The sequence below is a fragment of the Mustelus asterias genome, chromosome 11, assembly GCF_964213995.1.
Source record: "Mustelus asterias chromosome 11, sMusAst1.hap1.1, whole genome shotgun sequence".
In the NCBI taxonomy this organism is placed as follows: Eukaryota; Metazoa; Chordata; class Chondrichthyes; order Carcharhiniformes; family Triakidae; genus Mustelus; species Mustelus asterias.
This window is the reverse complement of record NC_135811.1, coordinates 103,751,423-103,772,014: the sequence shown is the minus strand read 5'-3', so window position 1 is coordinate 103,772,014 and position 20,592 is coordinate 103,751,423. Positions and strand designations below refer to the sequence as shown.

The 20,592-nt window shown below is 46.5% G+C and overlaps 1 protein-coding gene across 1 annotated transcript in view; it reads right to left on the bottom strand.

The window, feature by feature from the left end:
- The window catches only part of LOC144500751 (plexin domain-containing protein 1-like), a 332,900-nt gene that overhangs the window by 73,534 nt on the left and 238,774 nt on the right, over positions 1-20,592 (bottom strand). Inside the window, exon 10 of the mRNA XM_078224149.1 lies at positions 3,696-3,756. Coding sequence (XP_078080275.1) covers positions 3,696-3,756 — 61 coding nt within the window. The remainder of the gene's footprint in view (positions 1-3,695; positions 3,757-20,592) is intronic.

Sequence of the window (20,592 nt, the reverse complement as noted above, 5' to 3'; positions counted from 1 at the left end):
CCTTGAGTAGCTCTTTGATGGTATACAATTTGGATGTGAATAGCAGATTGTTCTGGAATGTTTCCATGAGAGTGGATACAATCACCAACTCAACAATTCTGCCTGCTAGCTCTGTCTTTGAAAAATCACAGTGTGTACACCTTTACTCTGCATCTGCCGATGCAGTGGTCAGTGGCTTTTGTAGGCTGTTGTAGGGAGGTGGGAAGTCCGAAACTAGGGGTCATAGTTTGAGGATAAGGGGTAAACTTTTTAGGACTGAGGTGAGGAGAAATTTCTTCACCCAGAGGGTGGTGAATGTGTGGGATTCACTACCACAGAAAGGAGTTGAGGCCAAAACGTTGTCTGATTTCAAGAAGAAAGTAGATATAGCTCTTGAGGCTAAAGGGCTCAGAGATATAAGGGGAAGATGGGATCAGCATATCGAGTTCAATGATCAGCCATGATCAAAATGAATGGAGGAGCAGGGCTCGAAGGGCTGAATAGCCTACTCCTGCTTCTAGTTTCTATGCTGTCAAAATGACATGAACTCCAGTCGACGAACATACAAGTTTAGCCTAACACTGACATTTTCCAATGTGGTCCATGTCTTTTGGGGATCCTTTAGCTCTTCTTCTGTCAATCCTGCCATGTTCAGCCTGTGCAGATGTTAATTCCAACTGTAGCTGAATTTCTATGCTTCAGACACACCTGGATCAAGAAAGCATGGACAAGATTCTCCAGTCCCGCACGCGCGCCAAGACCGGAAATTCCTGCTCAAGCTCAACGGGACTTTAAATGGTCCGCTGAATCTTCTGTCTCACCTGCTACGATTCCCACGGCGAGCGAGACAGGAGAATTTCCGTTGTTTGAAGATTTGAAATTCGGATAGTGGATCAGATTCATCACAATTCAAACTGGGGAATATTTTGGACATTTTGACAATATCCCTTTGACCTTCCTCCTTGTTTTATTCACTTTATTGTTCAGTAACACCTGAAGCCATCTGTTATAATCACAACCTTCCCTGGCTTGATTTTATGATGGTTTTGTGCGTTTGGTTTTGACTCTCCCTCTCTCGCTATTAATCTGGCCCCCACCCAGGTCACTCACACTTTCTGACTGAGCTAATCCGGTCCTGGCCCTCACCATGGCACTCAATGGACCGACAGGCTGGGTTCCGTAATCTCGCCACGAGGGATCTGTCTGCTTACCAGCTCTTTATATGAGCCCTGACTCTGCATCCTGTCTTCAAAGCTTTTCTGTGCAGTCAGAATGTTGCGTTTGCAACGCTCTCCAATGGTGCGACTTTGTAGTGGGCTAACTAAAACATCAAGGGTCGCCTCACACCATGTAGCATTATCTAAGGCTTTTCACCATGTCATCAAGGGCGGCACAGTGGTTAGCACTGCTGCATCACAGTGCTAGGGACCTGGGTTTGAATCCTGGCTTGGATCACTGTCTGTGTGGAGTTTGCACATTCTCCCCGTGTCTGTGTGGGTTTCCTCCGGGTGCTCCGGTTTCCTCCCACAGTCCAAAGATGTGCAGGTTAGGTGGATTGCAATGCTAAATTACCCTCAGTATCGGGGGGCTAGCAAGAGTAAATGCATGGGGTTATGGGGATTAGGCCTAGGTGGGATTGTGGTCAGTGCAGACTCGATGGGCTGAATGGCATCCTTCTGCACTGTAGGATTCTATGGTCATACCTGTATTTAACCTTACTGTTTGACCTGCGTTGAACATATGTTGTGTTTTTATCAATCTATAGAGGCATGTTGTAGGTTCATTTATTTAAACTAGGCATATGAGAACAGATATATATGGATAGAAAGCTCAAAGACATCCGCAGCAGAGCTGTGTGTGCTGCGTTCTGCTCACAGGCCAAAGTGAAACTGAGACTGGATCAAATGACACACTCCCCTTCTCATGATGGCATGATGCTATCCCTTAAATACGTATTACAAGAAATGCAGTCAGGGACAAGTTTAAGCGGCTAAGTTAATTCCACAAAGCCAGCAAACATAGCATGCTTTTTGTACCTTTCAGTCTGGGCTGTATTTGAACGCAGGCCGGAGATACCAAGGACCAGTGCCTATCCCCAGCAAGAAATTGTCAGAGGTTCCCATAGGGTGGCAATGATGGCATTGAGTACTCCAGCGCTAAGGAGAGCTTTCTTATTTCTGTGCTCTCTATGGGGAACTGTGCCTGCTAAGGTTGTGGAGTAGGGGGGAAGGAGGGAATGGGGGGGGGGGGGGGGGAGAGGAGTGGTTGGGGTTGGAGAAAAGAGGATTGCAATCTCCCAATTTCTACTCCCATTGGGTGTGGCTTTGTGCAAAATTGTAAAAAATCTTTCACTAAATGTTTTGGGGTGGGAACATGCAGACTCCGTCACTCACAGCACCGAGCTGCTTGGCAGTCGCTTTGTGATTTCCCTGAAGGGAGCAGGGGAGGAAAATAAATGGACAGGTTAAACAATATTTGGGAGGTGGCCGCACCTCCAGGAAAAAGGGTTTTACCTCAGATTTGGAAACAAGCTGCCTGTGCCCTGTAAAGTTGCCATTCCAGATGTTCACAGTAGAATTCATAAGAACACACGAACTAGGAGCAGGAGTGGCCATTTGGCCCCTGAAGCCTAACCCACCATTCAAAAGGAGCACAGTTGATCTTCTATCTAGAATGCTTGCAGTGCAGAAGGAGGCCATTCAGCCCATCGAGTCTGCACCAACAACAATCCCACCCAGGCCCTATCCCCATAACCCCACATATTTACCCGTTAATCCCTCCAACCTATGCATCCTGGGACACTAAGGGCAATTTAGCATGGCCAATGCACGTAACCCACACATCTTCAGACTGTGGGAGGAAACCAGAGCACCTGTAGGAAACCCACGCAGACACAGGGAGAATGTCCAAACTCCACACAGACAGTGACCTAAGCCAGGAATCGAACCCGTGTCCCTGGCGCTGTGAGGCAGCAGTGCTAACCACTTTGCCGCCCAGAGATTCACACAGCTGCCTCACACGCCAGGGACCCGGGTTCAATTCTGGCCTTGGGTGACTGTGTGGAGTTTGCATGTTCTCCCCATGTCTGCGTGGGTTTCCTCCGGGAGCTACAGTTTCCTCCAACAGTCCAAAGATGTACAGGTTAGGTGGGTTGGCCATGCTAAATTGTCCCTTAGTGACCCAAGATGTATAGTTTAGATGGATTAGCCATGGAAAGTGTGTGTGGTTAAGGAGGTAGGGCGGGTGAGAGGGCCTGGGTAAGGTTCTCTGTCAGAGAGTCGTGAAGACTCGATGGGCCAAATGGCCTGCTCCTGTACTGTAGGGATTCTATGATTCTATGATTCTCTATCCCAGAGACGTTTGGATGCTTTATTTTCAAAAATATTTAATGTTGGGATAGACAGAACGAAAGATTGAAATAGTGTGAGTGATGCAGATTCAATGGTAGTTTTCAAACAGGAATTGGATATACACTTTAAAGGAAACATTTGTTGGGCTATGGGGATGAATTGGAGAGATCCCTCAAGGAGCACACAATAGGCTTCAGCTGTTTGAATCTGTAATTAAAATTATGTCAAAAGTTTTGAAATTGTTGTCCGAGGAAACAATGATTTAGTACCGCCATCAAAATATAGTAGACCAGGCAACCTGGAAGGTGGGAATGTCAAGAAGTCCTGGGTCTAATGGGATCAAGACTGAGGTAATGTTTACTGTACCTCCTCCATGCAGTGATAGTCCAGCCATTCCTGTCGGTGACGGTCAAAACCATTGGAACATCTAAATACCAAACACAAAAACAACACATCTTTTAAAATTGTAATCTCTCTGAGAATAGGTTGTGTCCAACATGCTTACTTTCCATTGCATTGCATCATGTGACAGGAAAACATCAAAGTAAAGGTGTTTTGAAGGATGAGATTGGGAGAGGAGGGGGAAGGTCATTTTGAATGTGGGTGACAGGGTGACATGAGTGATAGTGACTCCACTGCCTGGTATATGTCCCTCCCCATTTCCACAGTCCGATTAAATCAGCCTACCTTTCTCAAACATGCTGCCTTCTGTGGGAACTGGAAGCAATTGACACCCTTGGCCTAAGATTTCTGTGGTTGTGGCAATCTATCAGATGCCACTGTGATAAACCCCAGGACTCGGATGGGGAATCACTTATTGACTTCCCTGTAGGACTCATAGAATACAAGCTCCCCGGCGATTGGTAATTACCTTTCCAGGTAGAGCTCTTATACCGAGCCCTGTATAAAGCAGGCCCCTGAGCGGGTCAATTGTTGTATTGTCCCAGGTGGGACCTGTTTGTGTTCACCACAGGCTTGTGGTTTTGATTTACCTTGTTTTGTGCAATAAAGCATGTTCTTTTACAGCTGAGTCCTGGAGTTATTATCACCATTGTGGAGGATACTGATCACAGGTGTAGTTTTAACTACTTTCCAACAGCAGGAGATGGTCTGTTTGTGATCCTCATAGCTCCAGCCTTTGGGAACTGGCGCCAATCTGAGCTCTGACAGGGCTCAAGGCTGGAAGGAAGTTTTAGACTGGTCCAACACTGCTCTGAATATGGCTGGTTACGATGAAGGTGGAGGCTATGATGAGAAAGGAGACAATCCTAATTACTACCTTATTACTCGAGAGGTAGAGAGTCACACGTAGGAGGATTTGGTGTGAGGCCATACTCTTCGAAAGCAGGAGAGCTCTTTGCAGAATAAGAAGATGGGCAAGACGGACAAATTTGGTGATTGGGACTACCAGTGGACATAGGATGCTTGGGTCATGGAGAGAAATAAATCTTTAACCTACAAACAGTCCACTGTTAAAGTAATTCAAAAATGCCTACTGTTTACAAAATGTCAAATATCTTCCTTTAGCATCCATACAGAATATTTGTCATTTCCTGTATCCTTATCTTCATGAATGATATCAACTAGTGCATTTTCAGTGGGCCGAATGGCCTCTGTACTCCTCTATGAGTTTCTGTTTCGGACACTGACTGACTTACCGTCCATTGACAGGGTTTGCTGTCCCCTAGGAACATAGGAATTAGGAGCACGGTGGAGTCTGAATCGTTGAATGGTTTCAAGAAGGGGATAGACATATTTCTAATAAAGAAAAGGGATCAGGGGATATGGGGAACAAGTGGGGCGGCACGGTGGCACAGTGGCTAGTACTGCTGCTTCACAGCTCCAGGGTCCCGGGTTCGATGCTCGGGTCACTGTCTGTGTGGAGTTTGCACATTCTCCTCGTGTCTGCGTGGGTTTCCTCCGGGTGCTCCGGTTTCCTCCCACAGTCCAAAGATGTGCGGGTTAGGTTGATTGGCCATGCTGAAAATTGCCCCTTAGAGTCCTGTGGTGCGTAGGTTAGCGGGTAAATATGTGGGGGTCGGGCCTGGGTGGGATTGTGGTCGGTGCAGACTCGATGGGCTGAATGGCCTCCTTCTGCACTCTCCCTGGCCTCAAGTCCACTTCCCCATATCCCCTGATCCTTTTTCTTTATTAGAAATATGTCTATCCCCTTCTTGAAACCATTCAACGATTCAGACTCCACCGTGCTATGGGGCAGTGAGTTCCACAAATTCACCACTCTCTGCGAGAAGCAGTTATTTATTTATTTATTTGTCACAAGTAGGTTTACATTAAAACACTGCAATGAAGCTACTGTGAAAATCCTCACAGTCCCTAGTTCCTCCTCATCTCAGTTTTAAATCTACTGCCTCTCAACCTATACCTGTGATCTCTTGACTTCTGTTCATGCATCAGGTTGAATGGTTTTGCTATAACGACATGTGTTGGTTGATTACAAGCAGTCAATGCTTCACTTTTGACTAAAGTTACAGGGGAATTTACTGAGCTCCGAGTGCCTTATTAACATTTTTCATTTTACAACTGTGCAGGAATGCCTCATTGATTAATTACAGGGAAATTCTATTTTGAATGTGATTTCCCAATGGGGAACGCTGGACCTTCTGTTATCTGAATGCCGTTGTTTGGCTGCCTGTAGCGGCTGGTGGAGTTTAAATCCAGACACTGAGATATTCCAGATAAGATCAAGAAACTGTGTGGCTTCAAAAGCAGAGTAGCGATTTCACTGAAGCTCCAAATGAGTGCTATTATTAACCCTTGCCGACCTGCCAAATGCGTGCATTAGTTGAAAATGAACGAGAGTCAGTGGCCACTAACAAATGCACTGATTGGTGATTAGGTTCAGCTTGATCCCTGCAACATTTTTTACTCTTAACATCTGATTGGCTGAATGAGGCATTCACGGGAGATAGTTTTGCCCAGTCGAAAGGCAATTACTTGATGGTGTCAGTGGATAGTACTCTCCATTCTCTGAGTCGGAAGGTGGTGGGTTCAAATCTCACTCCAGAGACATGAGCACAACAACTCGGTTGATATTCCAATACCGGAACGAAGCAGTAATGCCACCGTTCAGGTACATGACTAAACTAAAGGCCCCATCTGACTTGCCAGTTGCACCTGATGGATCCCAACACCATTAGTTCAGAGAAGTGTTCTATATTAGTTGTGACTGGTGTTAGGGTCTGAGGTCAGAAATCCCAAGGTATATTATGAATCTGGACTAGGTCCCAACTATTTGCTATTTTGACATTAATGTGAGGATAAGTTGTTTCACTCCAGGTGTGATTCTATTGGCACACTAAGAAGCGTTTAACAAAACAAACTTTATTTAATAATAGTTTAACTATAACAAATTAATTAGCTTAACTTTTACCAATTGAAATACTTAAACATGACAAGATGCAACTCTTAACTGCTAACCTATCTCTATTAGTTCAAATTCAAGCAATGTTCTTCTTATAGACTTAAACTCCTCTTCAGAATCAGTTAGCAACACACAGGCTTACATGTTTGCACTTGGGCTGCCAATCCTTGAGCCTCTAGAACACCTCTGGAGCAAGAGAGAGACAAAGAGAGAGACTGATTTCTCACAGCAGGCCCTGAACAGTAGCCTCCAGAGAGAGACAGAGACATCTCTTGCTGCTTTCAGAACCTGGCAGCAACTTCCTGCTTTTCTCTGTAAGCTTAGCTCCTCCCTTAAAGCACATGACTGTCTCTGTCAATCAACCTAATCAAAATCCTACTCTGAAACCCCAGGGGACAAACCAAGTAAACAAAAATGCATTAACTCAGATTAAAATAAACACATCCCCAGCTGAAATCAATCATCAGCCTGCATTCTCAGCATGTGAGTTGCCTGGTGCCCAGACAAATTGGCACCATGTAAAACAGCTGAATTTTAAACATACCCCTTAGAAGAAACATGATATAAATACATTTCTTAAAGGCACCGTATCATCACAGTGGCGAAGGAATAGTTTCAGAGTTCTAGATATGTCTGAACAGTAACTGGTTTATTGGATGAACATAATTATTTACAGATATACTAGATGATGATGTTACTCAGTCTAGGCCATAAGCTTTCTTCTACTACAGCCTTAGTCATGTGACTCCCTCTTACATCGTCATGTGGGTGATACTGTTTCCCACACATTAACCCTTTCATCCCTGAACACCCTAATACTACATTGCCATCCCTCAAGCCTTTGTACAAATATATTTCATTTTTATTCTTACATACTACTCCAGCTCCCGTCAGGTTTCTGTGTTTAAAGCTCTAATCAGTCAGGAAGTTTCACGACTCTCCTTGGTTGTGTCTTTGGAAGGCCAAGGAGACCGGTAGTCTCCCCTTGGACTTCTTTGCATTGACTTGGTTGACCTTTCGCACATCTGGTGCATTGTCAATTTGACTCTCCACATCTGGTTCACCTAAATGTATGATGGGGGATGTCCTTGAGGAATGAGGATAGGATTTCTCCTGTACCTTCTTATTGTGCTGTTTGGGATATGTATTAAAAACGATCATTGTTGATCATCATCTCTTTTGAATATAGAATAGAATAGAATAGAATAGAATCCCTACAGTGTAGTAGCAGGCCATTCGGCCCATCGAGTCTGCACTGACAACAATCTCACCCAGGCCCTATTCCTGTAACCCCACATATTTACCCTACTAATCCCGCTGACACTAAGGGGCAATTTAGTATGGTCAATCCACCTAACTCGCACATCTTTGGACTGTGGGAGGAAACTGGAGCACCCGGAGGAAACTCACGCAGACACAGGGAGAATGTGCAAACTCCACACAGACAGCGACCCGAGGCTGGAATCGAACCCGGGTCCTTGGCGCTGTGAAGCAGCAGTGCTAACCACTGAAGGTGGTGTCTTCTCTGCCTTGGTCTCGTATCCAAACCTCGTCTCCTTTGTTCAGCTTGGGCAGGTTTCTGGTAGCGTACCTCTCATTGTAACTGGAAGCTTGTTCTTTTCTGTACGACTGTTCTCAGTCCCAAATCTCCTGCTAGTTCAGGACTGCGAACCTTGGGATTAATTTCTTGGGCAGCGAGGGAAGGTGAATACGAAGCTTCTGGCTCAATTGAAGTTCAGGTGGTGCCAATCCAGATTGCAGTGGAGTGGACCTCTGTGTGAAAAGTGCCAATGGGAAATCCTCATTCTTCTTCAAGAAGGTTTTAATGGTGCAGACATCCCTTTCTGCCCTTGCTGTTGAATTGGGGATACGATGAGGAACTGGTGAAAGAGAGGAATCTGTAGCTCTCAGCGAAATGGGTGAAGTACTTGTTGGTGAATTGTGAGTGACTGTCAGACACCATCTGATCCAGAATGCCAAGCGTTGCAAAGACTCCTTTCAACGACCCAATGACCAATGGGTTTGCATGCTTTGCTTGCTGTGCACAAATTGGTTGTTCTGATTCCTGCATTACCATAGTGACTACACTTCAAAACCACCTGATAGGCCGTGAATTGCTTTTGCTTCTCCTGAGGCGATAAAAGCCACAATATAAATGAAGAGAGTTGAAGCCAAAGAAGGAAACAAACAAAGTTTGCAGATTAACACTCCAAATCCATTGCTGGTGTGAAATAAAACTGCTTTGTGCTGGCTTACAACCGTCATAGAATAGTCATTGCTTTTTCCTTTAGAAAATGGTCTTCATAGCAAGGGGATTTGAGTATAGGGATAGGGATGTTTTACTGCAATTGTAGAGGTCTTTGGTGAGGCCACGCCTGGAGTATTGTGTGCAGTTTTGGTGTCCTTATTTGAGGAAGGATGTCCTTGTTATAGAGGGAGCACAGCGAAGGTTTACCAGCCTGATTCCTGGGATGGTAGGTCTGTCATATGAGGAAAGACTCAGTAGTTCTATTCATTGGAGTTTAGAAGAGTGAGAGGGGATCTCATAGAAAGTTATAAAATTCTAAAGGATTAGACAGGGTAGATTCAGAAAGAAGGTTCCCGATGTTGGAGGAGTCCAGAACTGGGGTGGGGGGGGGGGGGGGGGGGGGGGGGTCATAGTTTGAGCATAAGGGGTAAACTTTTTAGGACTGAGGTGAGGGGAAATTTCTTCACCCAGAGAGTGGTGAATCTGTGGAATTCACTACCATGGAATGCAGCTGAGGCCAAAACATTGCGGCATTTCTGGGAGAAATTATGAATGTAGCCCAATCCATCAAATCAGCCTCCCATCCATTGACTCTGTCTACATTTCCCGCAGCCTCGGCAAAGCAGCCAACATAATCAAAGACCACACGCACCCCGGACATTCTCTCTTCCATCATCTTCTGTCAGGAAGAAGATACAAAAGTCTGAGGTCACGTGGCAACTGACTCAAGAACAGCTTCTTCCCTGCTGTCATCAGACTTCTCGCGACCTATCTCGCATTAAGCTGATCTTTCTCTTCACCCCAGCTATGACTGTAACACTACATTCTGCACTCTCTCGTTTCCTTCTCTATGAACGGTATGCTTTGTCTGTATAGCGCGCAAGAAACAGTACTTTTCACTGTATACCGATACATGTGACAATAATAAATCAAATCAAATAAAAAAAAATAGATATAGCTCTTGGGGCTAAAGGGATCAAGGGATATGGGGGGAAGGCAGGATCAGGATATTGAATTTGATGATCAGCCATGATCACAATGAATGGTGGAACAGGCTTGAAGGGCCGAATGGCCTACTCTTGCTTTTATTTTCTATGTTTCTCTGTAAGGAATCAATTTTGGATGAAAAAGACTGGAAGTTTCCAAGGTGGATTGTTCTGTTCCACCCCCTGGTAAGTTAAGGTAGGTAAGGAAATGGGCAGAAATCAGACAATGGAGTATTGGATATTTGAGCAGGAGTCTGATAGGTTATGGTTCCACACAATAGAGTTGTAGAGTTTTACAGCACAGAAAGAGGCTCTGTGTCCCATCATGCCTGCATCAGCCATCAAACACCTGTCTATTTTAATCCCACATTCCAGCACTTGGTCCGGAGCCTTGTATGCTACAGCGTTTCAGGTGCTCATCTAAATACTGCTTAAACGTTGTGGGGGTTCCTGCATCTCCCAAACTTCCAGGCAGTGGATTCCAGATTCCCATCACCCTCTGGGTGAGTAAGCTGTTCCTCAATCCTCTCTCAACCACCTGCAGTTTATCTGAATTGATGTCAGAGTAACTCCGATTCCAATAGAAGAAAGATAGGAGGTGGACTGAATTGGAGTTGATAATTCCAACTGAAGAGCTGGCACTGGTATGGTGGGCTGAATGGCCTCCTCTGCAGTACATTTGCTTTTGTTGTATATGATTAATATGAGCTTCTCTTTTACGTTTTAGTAGCGGCACAGTGGTTAGCTCTGCTGCCTCACAGCAGCTGGGACCCAGGTTCGATTCCCGGCTTGGGTCACTGTTTGTGTGGAACAAAGAACAAAGAACAGTACAGCACAGGAAACAGGCCCTTCGGCCCTCCAAGCCTGTGCCGCTCCTTGGTCCAACTAGACCAATCGTTTGTATCCCTCCATTCCCAGGCTGCTCATGTGACTATCCAGGTAAGTCTTAAACGATGTCAGCGTGCCTGCCTCCACCACCCTACTTGGCAGCGCATTCCAGGCCCCCACCACCCTCTGTGTAAAAAACGTCCCTCTGATGTCTGAGTTATACTTCACCCCTCTCAGCTTGAGCCCGTGACCCCTCTTGATCGTCACCTCCGACCTGGGAAAAAGCTTCCCACTGTTCACCCTATCTATACCCTTCATAATCTTGTATACCTCTATTAGATCTCCCCTCATTCTCCGTCTTTCCAAGGAGAACAACCCCATCTACCCAATCTCTCCTCATAGCTAAGACCCTCCATACCAGGCAACATCCTGGTAAACCTTCTCTCCACTCTCTCCAATGCCTCCACGTCCTTCTGGTAGTGCGGCGACCAGAACTGGACGCAGTACTCCAAATGTGGCCTAACCAGTGTTCTATACAGCTGCATCATCAGACTCCAGCTTTTATACTCTATACCCCGTCCTATAAAGGCAAGCATACCATATGCCTTCTTCACCACCTTCTCCACCTGTGTTGCCACCTTCAAGGATTTGTGGACTTGCACACCTAGGTCCCTCTGTGTTTCTATACTCCTGATGACTCTGCCATTTATTGTATAAAAGTTGGCATGTTCTCCCCGTGTCTGCGTGGGTTTCCTCCAGGTGCTCCGGTTTCCTCTCACAGTCCAAAGATTGGCTATGCTAAATTGCCCCTTAGTGTCAGGGGGACCAGCTAGGGTAAATGCATGGGGTTGTGGGGATAGGGCCTGGGTGGGATTGTGGTCAGTGCAGATTTGATGGGTCGAATGGCACTGCACTGTAGAATTTAATGATTCTATGATGATATGGTATAAACCTGTTGGACTTTAACCTGGTGTTGTTAAACTTCTTACTGATATTACTATAAACAGTGGCACAGTGGTTAGCACTGTTGCCTCACAGCGCCAGGGACCTGGGTTTGATTCCTGGCTTAGTAATTGTCTGGGGGAGTCTGCAAGTTCTCCCCGTGTCTGTGTGGGTTTCCTCCGGGTGCTCTGGTCTCCTCCCACGGTCCGAAAGACAATCTAGTTAGGGTACATTGGCCGTGCTAAATTCTCCCTCAGTGTACCCGAACAGGCGCTGGAGTGTGGCGACTAGGGTATTTCCACAATAACTTCATTGAAGTGTTAATGTAAGACTTCTTGTGACACCAATAAATAAACTAAAACTAATTCAATAAAATCTTAGTGTCTGTTTCACAGTTGAGGTGTTAAAAATAAGTGTGGCGTATCTAGAAGTGAGAATCTGAAATATCCTGCCTGGAGGGATGGTGGAAGCAGATTCACTGGTGATTTGTGAAGGGGAATTGGATAAATACCTGAAAAGGGAAATTGTACAGACTTCTGGAGAAAGAGCAGGAGAGTGAGACTAATTGCATCGTTCTTTCAAGTAGACAGTGCAGGAAGAATAGGCTGAGTGGCCTCTCTTTCAGTGCTACATGATTCTATAGACCGTAGTCTAAATTCTCTGTTAAGCTATCATTAAATTACAAGGGCAGAGATGAGCCTGGGGAACACATGCAAGCGGTCTAAAGATGATGAAACCATGTGGTTCAACATGAATGACATCATCCCAGTATGTGCTTGGTAAATAAAAGGTTTGCCAAATACTTCTGAAAAGGTTACATTGCTTTAAGTAGAAAAGTAGAAAAGTTTATTTATTAGTCACAAGTAAGGCTTACATTAACACTGCAATGAAGCTACTGTGAAGTTCCCCCAGTCGCCACACTCCGGCGTCTGTTCGGGTCAATGCACCCTAACAAGCACGTCTTTCAGACTGTGGGAGGAAACCGCAGCACCCGGAGGAAACCCACGCAGACACAGGGAGAACGTGCAGACTCCACACAGACAGTGACCCAAGCCGGGAATTGAACTCGGGTCCCTGGTGCTGTGGGGCAGCAGTGCTAACCACTGTGCCACCGTGCCGCCCAAAAGTCTTTAGAGCTTGCTTTTCCAACATTGACAGAAATAGATATTTGTCAAGATTGTGCAGAATCCTTGATAACTCGAGGTTCCACAGAATCACAATCTTTAATCTATTCCAGAATTCTCCATTACATCACTCCCTATCACTTCCTGAACCCACACCTAAAGTTTAATCAATTCAGGAAACAACATTAATATTCTCTGATTTTCTCTTCTCATATGCTTTTCAAAGTGTGACCTTTTACGTACGGTTTCTGTAATAAGTTCACGGAGGCAGAAGTCCCTTCACCAAAATCCCTTTATTTACAAACTCTAATAGCAGTACACAGAGTGCTCGCAGCCAGCAGTCTATCTCTGGGGGTGCCAGAGGAATTGACATTCCCCGTTAAATACAAGGCAAAGACTCCCTGATTGGCCCATCAATTGGATCTTTAATCAGGGATGTCTTTCAACACCAACCAAGTAAACAAACTTAAATTAATTTAGGGACAAATTAAAAGGGGCAGCTCCCCAAAAGGAAGGGGGAACAGCCCGAACCAAAAACAGTCGAAAGGAAACTTAAAACATCAAACCAAAAGGTGATTATCGGGGTCGATAATACACCCCAGCCCCTGCGGTGCCCAGCGGTCGCGGAAGGTGTCAACCGCGCCCGTGGACACTGCATGCTCCCTCTCCAGAGACACCTGGCCGCGAATGTAGCCGTGGTAGAGGGGCAGACAGTCAGGATGGACGGCCCCGTCGATCGCCCGCTGCCTGGACCTATTGATGGCGCGTCTTGCCAGGCCCAGGAGCAGGTTCACGAGGAGGTCGGCATCCTGACCCGCCCCTCTCCGCACCAGGTGCCCGTAGATCAGGAGCGTGAGATTGAAGTGCAAACAAAACATCAGTAAGAGGTGCTTCAGGAAACCAAAAAGGGTGTGCAGTCTAAAACACAGAACGTAGACATGGTCCACGGACTCCACAAGGCCACAGAAAGGGCAGTCTCGGGAGCCCGTGAACCAGAAAAACCTACGGTTGTACGGCACTGCTGCGTGCAACACCCTCCACCCCAGGTCCCCAAGATAATTGGGGGAGATCCCTCCGTAGAGGGACCTCCACTGGGGACCTCCGCCGCCCGGCGGCAACAAGGCCCGCCAAGGTGTATCCGGGCGACAGGCGAGGACGCGGTGATCCTTAATCAGGGAGTTCATACTCCAATAGGCCAACCTCAATGGCCTGATTGAAGTCATTGCAGTTTAACCCCAGTCCCTGTTGCAACCCTCCACTTGAACTAATTAAACAATGGATTATTTCAACATAGTAAGTCCAACAGGTTTATTTGGTAGCAAAAGCCACACAAGCAAAAGCCAAGTTCCGCACACATGAGGACGGCCTCAACCGGGATATTGGGTTCATGTCACACTATTTGTAACTCCCACAGTTGCGTGGACCTGCAGAGTTTCACTGGCTGTCTTGTCTGGAGACAATACACATCTTTTTAGCCTGTCTTGATGCTCTCTCCACTCCCATTGTTTTGTTTCTTAAAGACTGGATTAGTTGTAAGTATTCGCATTCCAACCATTATTCATGTAAATTGAGTCTGTGTCTTTATAAGTTCTGTTTGTGAACAGAATTCCCACTCACCTGAAGAAGGGGCTTAGAGCCTCGAAAGCTTGTGTGGCTTTTGCTACCAAATAAACCTGTTGGACTTTAACCTGGTGTTGTTAAACTTCTTACTGTGTTTACCCCAGTCCAACGCCGGCATCTCCACATCATTATTTCAACATGCCAGCGTTTATTTTCATTTTGAGTTCTGTTGAGAGTGTGCAAGTATTGAACTACAGGCAGTCCTTGGACATACAACACGATTGGTTTCTGAAAACCATGGTGTAAGTTGAAACGTGTAAGTCGGAACCGATTTTCCCAGTGGTATAAATGGGGGTGTCTCCAGAACCAGAGCTGGGAATCACTCATGGGGCACCTGGCAGTGTAAAATGCTCTCAATTCTTGCCCTGTCAAGTTGCCGAGGTGGCCGGCGATATCTGCACACCTGAGCACAAGTTCCTCGGTTAATCTGCGGGATATAATGAAGCCAATGATCACCATCAATCTCCTGGTTGATCTTAAATGTCTGTGACTCTGAGCACATTTTTTCTACAACATAAGCGTAAAAACATGGCACAGTGGTTAGCACTGCTGCTTCACAGCGCCAGGGACCCGGGTTCGATTCCCGGCTTGGGTCACTGTCATAGAATCATAGAATCATAGAAATCCTACCGTGCAGAAAGAGGCCATCTGGCCCATCGAGTCTGCACCGACCACAATCCCACCCAGGCCCTAGCCCCATATCCCTACACATTTACCCGCTAATCCATCCAACCTACGCATCTCAGGACACTAAGGGGCAATTTTAGCATGGCCAATCAACCTAACCTGCACATCTTTGGACTGTGGGAGGAAACTGGAGCACCCGGAGGAAACTCACACAGACACGAGGAGAATGTGCAAACTCCACACAGACAGTGACTCAAGCCGGGAATCGAACCCAGGTCCCTGAAGCTGTGAAGCAGCAGTGCTAACCACTGTGCCACCGTGCCGTTTATGCGGAGTCTGCACGTTCTCTCCCCGTGTCTGCATGGGTTTCCTCCGGGTGCTCCGGTTTCCTCCCACAGTCTGAAAAATGTGCTGGTTAAGTGCATTGGCCACGCTAAATTCTCCCTCAGTGTACCCGAACAGGCGCTGGCGTGTGGCGACTAAGTTATGCAGGTTTGGTTGATTGACCATGCTAAATTGACCTAAGTGTCAGGGGGATTAGCAAGGTAAGTGTGTGGGGTTAAGGGGATAGAGTTTAGGTGGGATTGTGGTTGGTAGAGACTTGATGGGCCGAATGGTCTCCTTCTCTACTGTAGGAGGATTCTATGACTGGGGGATTTTCACAGTAACTTCATTGCAGTGTTCCTGAACCCACACCTAAAGTTTAATCAATTCAGGAAACAACATTAATATTCTCTGATTTTCTCTTCTCATATGCTTTTCAAAGTGTGACCTTTTACGTACGGTTTCTGTAATAAGTTCACGGAGGCAGAAGTCCCTTCACCAAAATCCCTTTATTTACAAACTCTCATAGCAGTACACAGAGTGCTCGCAGCCAGCAGTCTATCTCTGGGGGTGCCAGAGGAATTGACACTCCCCGTTAAATACAAGGCAAAGACTCCCTGATTGGCCCATCAATTGGATCCTTAATCAGGGATGTCTTTCAACACCAACCAAGTAAACAAACTTAAATTAATTTAGGGACAAATTAAAATGGGCAGCTCCCCAAAAGGAAGGGGGAACAGCCCGAACCAAAAACAGTCGAAAGGAAACTTAAAACATCAAACCAAAAGGTGATTATCGGGGTCGATAATACACCCCAGCCCCTGCGGTGCCCAGCGGTCGCGGAAGGTGTCAACCGCGCCCGTGGACACTGCATGCTCCCTCTCCAGAGACACCTGGCCGCGAATGTAGCCGCGGTAGAGGGGCAGACAGTCAGGATGGACGGCCCCGTCGATCGCCCGCTGCCTGGACCTATTGATGGCGCGTCTTGCCAGGCCCAGGAGCAGGTTCACGAGGAGGTCGGCATCCTGACCCGCCCCTCTCCGCACCAGGTGCCCGTAGATCAGGAGCGTGAGATTGAAGTGCAAACAAAACATCAGTAAGAGGTGCTTCAGGAAACCAAAAAGGGTGTGCAGTCTAAAACACAGAACGTAGACATGGTCCACGGACTCCACAAGGCCACAGAAAGGGCAGTCTCGGGAGCCCGTGAACCAGAAAAACCTACGGTTGTACGGCACTGCTGCGTGCAACACCCTCCACCCCAGGTCCCCAAGATAATTGGGGGAGATCCCTCCGTAGAGGGACCTCCACTGGGGACCTCCGCCGCCCGGCGGCAACAAGGCCCGCCAAGGTGTATCCGGGCGACAGGCGAGGACGCGGTGATCCTTAATCAGGGAGTTCATACTCCAATAGGCCAACCTCAATGGCCTGATTGAAGTCATTGCAGTTTAACCCCAGTCCCTGTTGCAACCCTCCACTTGAACTAATTAAACAATGGATTATTTCAACATAGTAAGAAGTTTAACAACACCAGGTTAAAGTCCAACAGGTTTATTTGGTAGCAAAAGCCACACAAGCTTTCGAGGCTCTAAGCCCCTTCTTCAGGTGAGTGGGAATTCTGTTCACAAACAGAACTTATAAAGACACAGACTCAATTTACATGAATAATGGTTGGAATGCGAATACTTACAACTAATCCAGTCTTTAAGAAACAAAACAATGGGAGTGGAGAGAGCATCAAGACAGGCTAAAAAGATGTGTATTGTCTCCAGACAAGACAGCCAGTGAAAGCAGCAGTGCTAACCACTGTGCCACCGTGCCGTTTATGCGGAGTCTGCACGTTCTCTCCCCGTGTCTGCATGGGTTTCCTCCGGGTGCTCCGGTTTCCTCCCACAGTCTGAAAAATGTGCTGGTTAAGTGCATTGGCCACGCTAAATTCTCCCTCAGTGTACCCGAACAGGCGCTGGCGTGTGGCGACTAAGTTATGCAGGTTTGGTTGATTGACCATGCTAAATTGACCTAAGTGTCAGGGGGATTAGCAAGGTAAGTGTGTGGGGTTAAGGGGATAGAGTTTAGGTGGGATTGTGGTTGGTAGTGACTTGATGGGCCGAATGGTCTCCTTCTCTACTGTAGGAGGATTCTATGACTGGGGGATTTTCACAGTAACTTCATTGCAGTGTTAGTGTAAGCCTACTTGTAATGCTAATAAATAAACTTTAAACTTAAACTTTAAATGCATTAAAATCGTGATGGTTGTGGCAAAAAAATGCACCATAACAAAACACACTTTTCCTCATAAACCTGATAAAGCCAGTTCAACCTGTCTAGTCGTGCTGATGAGCGAGTGCAGAATGTTGGATGTGCATGAATGAACGTGCTGGTGTGACATTGTAAAGTCGTAACGGGTGTTGTAAAGTCGAAATAGAGCATCAATTTATGAACATTGTCAGTGCCATCCGTTGTAACTCGAGCATCGTAAAGTCGAGGACTGCCTGTATTGAAGACAACTCGTGACCATGAGTGTTATGTGTTAAATCGCTTGCAGGCTTAAATTAAGTTAAAGGTGATGTCACACTTTTTTTATTGCAGAGATTCTTCGACCTAAGTTTTCAGATCCCAGTGTATTGATTGGTGTATTTGTGCTCCGGGGTCTCTGGTTCTTCTGCCCCGCCTCGAATTCCACGTAATAAGTGACCTCCCCGTTCTTCCGGCCAAACTCTACATCTTCACAATTATGTGGCAAACTTCATCGCCCAATTATTTGTCCACTCTGCAAATTTTTTAATGCCCTCCTGTAATTTGTGTTGCAAACCTGTTCAGTATTGACTATACCCCACATACTGATTGTCAGCACCGAACCTGCGTTCTTCATTCAAAAGGCTGAATCATTGATGAAATAATTCCTCTGAGGTCGGTGTCCCTTCACGAGGTTCCCTTTATTTACAAACTCTATTCCGCTCCTCAGAGTGCTTCAGGTACAGAGTCAGAATCAGGAGTGCCAGAGGGCCTGACACTCCCATCTTTATATACAGGTGAGGCTGCCTGATTGGGCAGGCCATCAGCTCATACTCCAAGAGGCCAACCTCATGGGCCTCGATGGAGTTGTTACAGTTAATAGAAATTGTGTGAAGTATCACATGATTCCTCCACTGGCAAGTGTAGTTATATGGCTGTCATGTGAGGCACAAACTGGACTGAGCTGTGAGGTTTGCCAAGCCTGCTGGTACCTTATTTTAATTCATTCGTGGGACATGGGTGTCACTGACTGGCCAGCATTTATTGCCCATCCCTAGTTGCCCTCAGAAGGAAATTGAGAGTCAACCACATTGTTGTGGCTCTGGAGTCACATGTAGGTCAGACCAGGAAGGACGGCAGATTTCCTTTCGTAAACCACATGGATTTTTTCGACAATCAACAATGGTTTCATGGTCATCAGTAGACTCTTAATTCCAGATATTTTTATTGAATTCAAATTCCACCATCTGCCGTGGCGGGATTCGAACCCGGGTCCCCAGAACATTTCTGGATTAATAGTCTCACGGTAATACCGCTGGGCCATCGCCTCCCCCAATTCTCCCGATATGAGGAATGGTGATGTACCAGAGAGAGCCTGGCTGGTGCTATAAAGCTCCATCACAGAAACACTGACCTCAGAATGTTGAGGGAGATAAAGATCAAGGTTGAAAACTCCTCAGTAATAACCATAAGCATCTTAAGAACTAGGAGCTGGAGTGGGCAATTCAGCCCATCGACCTGCTCCGCCATTCAATATGATCATGACTAATCTGATCTCGGCCTCAACTCCACCTTCCTGCTCGTTCACCATAGCCCTTCAAATCCTTACTAATTAAATACCTGTCCACCTCTTCCTTAAATTTACTCAATGTACCTGGCATCCACCACACTCTGGGGTAGCGAATTCCACAGACTCACAACTATTGAGAGAAGTAATCACTGGAATTTTCTCATGGCAGGCGGGAGGGGATGGGGGTGGGGGGGCGGACCATGCAAAGGTCCATTGACCTCGGGTGGGATTTTCCGGCTTCGGAGCAAGCGCTGCCAGAAAATCCCACCCAGTCTCTCCTCGCCTCTGTTTTAAACCTGCCACACCTTAATTATTGTTGCATGTAGCATGCAGGCAAAGACCTGCATTTGTACAGCAACATTCATAACCTCCGGATGTTTTACAGCTGATAGCGTACTTTGAAGTTCAGACATGGTTGTAATGCAAACCATTATAGAAGTCATTGAATCCCTACAGTGCAGAAGGAGGCTATTCGGCCCATCGAATCCGCACCAACAACAATCCCATCTAGGCCTTATCCCCGTAACCCCACATATTTACCCTGCTAATCCCTGACCTATGCATCCCAGGACACTAAGGGTCAATTTAGCACGGCCAATGCACCTAATCTGCATGTCTTTGGACTGTGGGAGGAAACCGGAGCACCCGGAGGAAACTCACACAGACATGGGGAAAACATGCAAATTCCACACAATGACCCAAGTTGGGAATCGAACCCAGGTCCCTGGAGCTGTGAGGCAGCAGTGCGAACCACTGTGTCACCGTGCCGCCATGCAATGTAACAGCCAGTGTGCACACAGTAACATAATAATGAATAGATCATCCTTTCTTCTTCAGTGATGTTGGATGAGGGATAACTATTCGTCAGGACAATGGGAAGAACTCCCTTGCTCTTCTTCAAATAGTGCCACAGGATCTTTTACGTCCATCCGGAAGGGCTGATGGTTTAACATCTCATCTGAAAGATGGCACCTTCGGCAGTGCAGCACTCCCTCAGTATTGCACAGCAGTAGATTCTTGGCATTCCCCTCTCTGGAAAGGAGCCAATACCAGGATGGTGTGGAGTTGCCGGCGTTGGACTGGGGCGGGCACAGTAAGAAGTCTCACAACACCAGGTTAGAGTCCAACAGGTTTATTTGGTAGCACGAGCTTTCGGAGCGTTGCCCCTTTATCAGGTGAGACCAGGATGAGACAGACAAGGCTCAATTAATGTAGAAATGTCTGGCTTAAGCTTTGTCCTTTCATTTCAACAGCAGTCACTAGTGATTCACATCTCTGTGTTGTTTTTGGTTGCACAATTCTGGAAGAAATTATCCTCAAATATGATGTCGAAAACCAAAGAGGAGCTCAAAGAAACAGATCCAAATCTGTCTCCCGGGT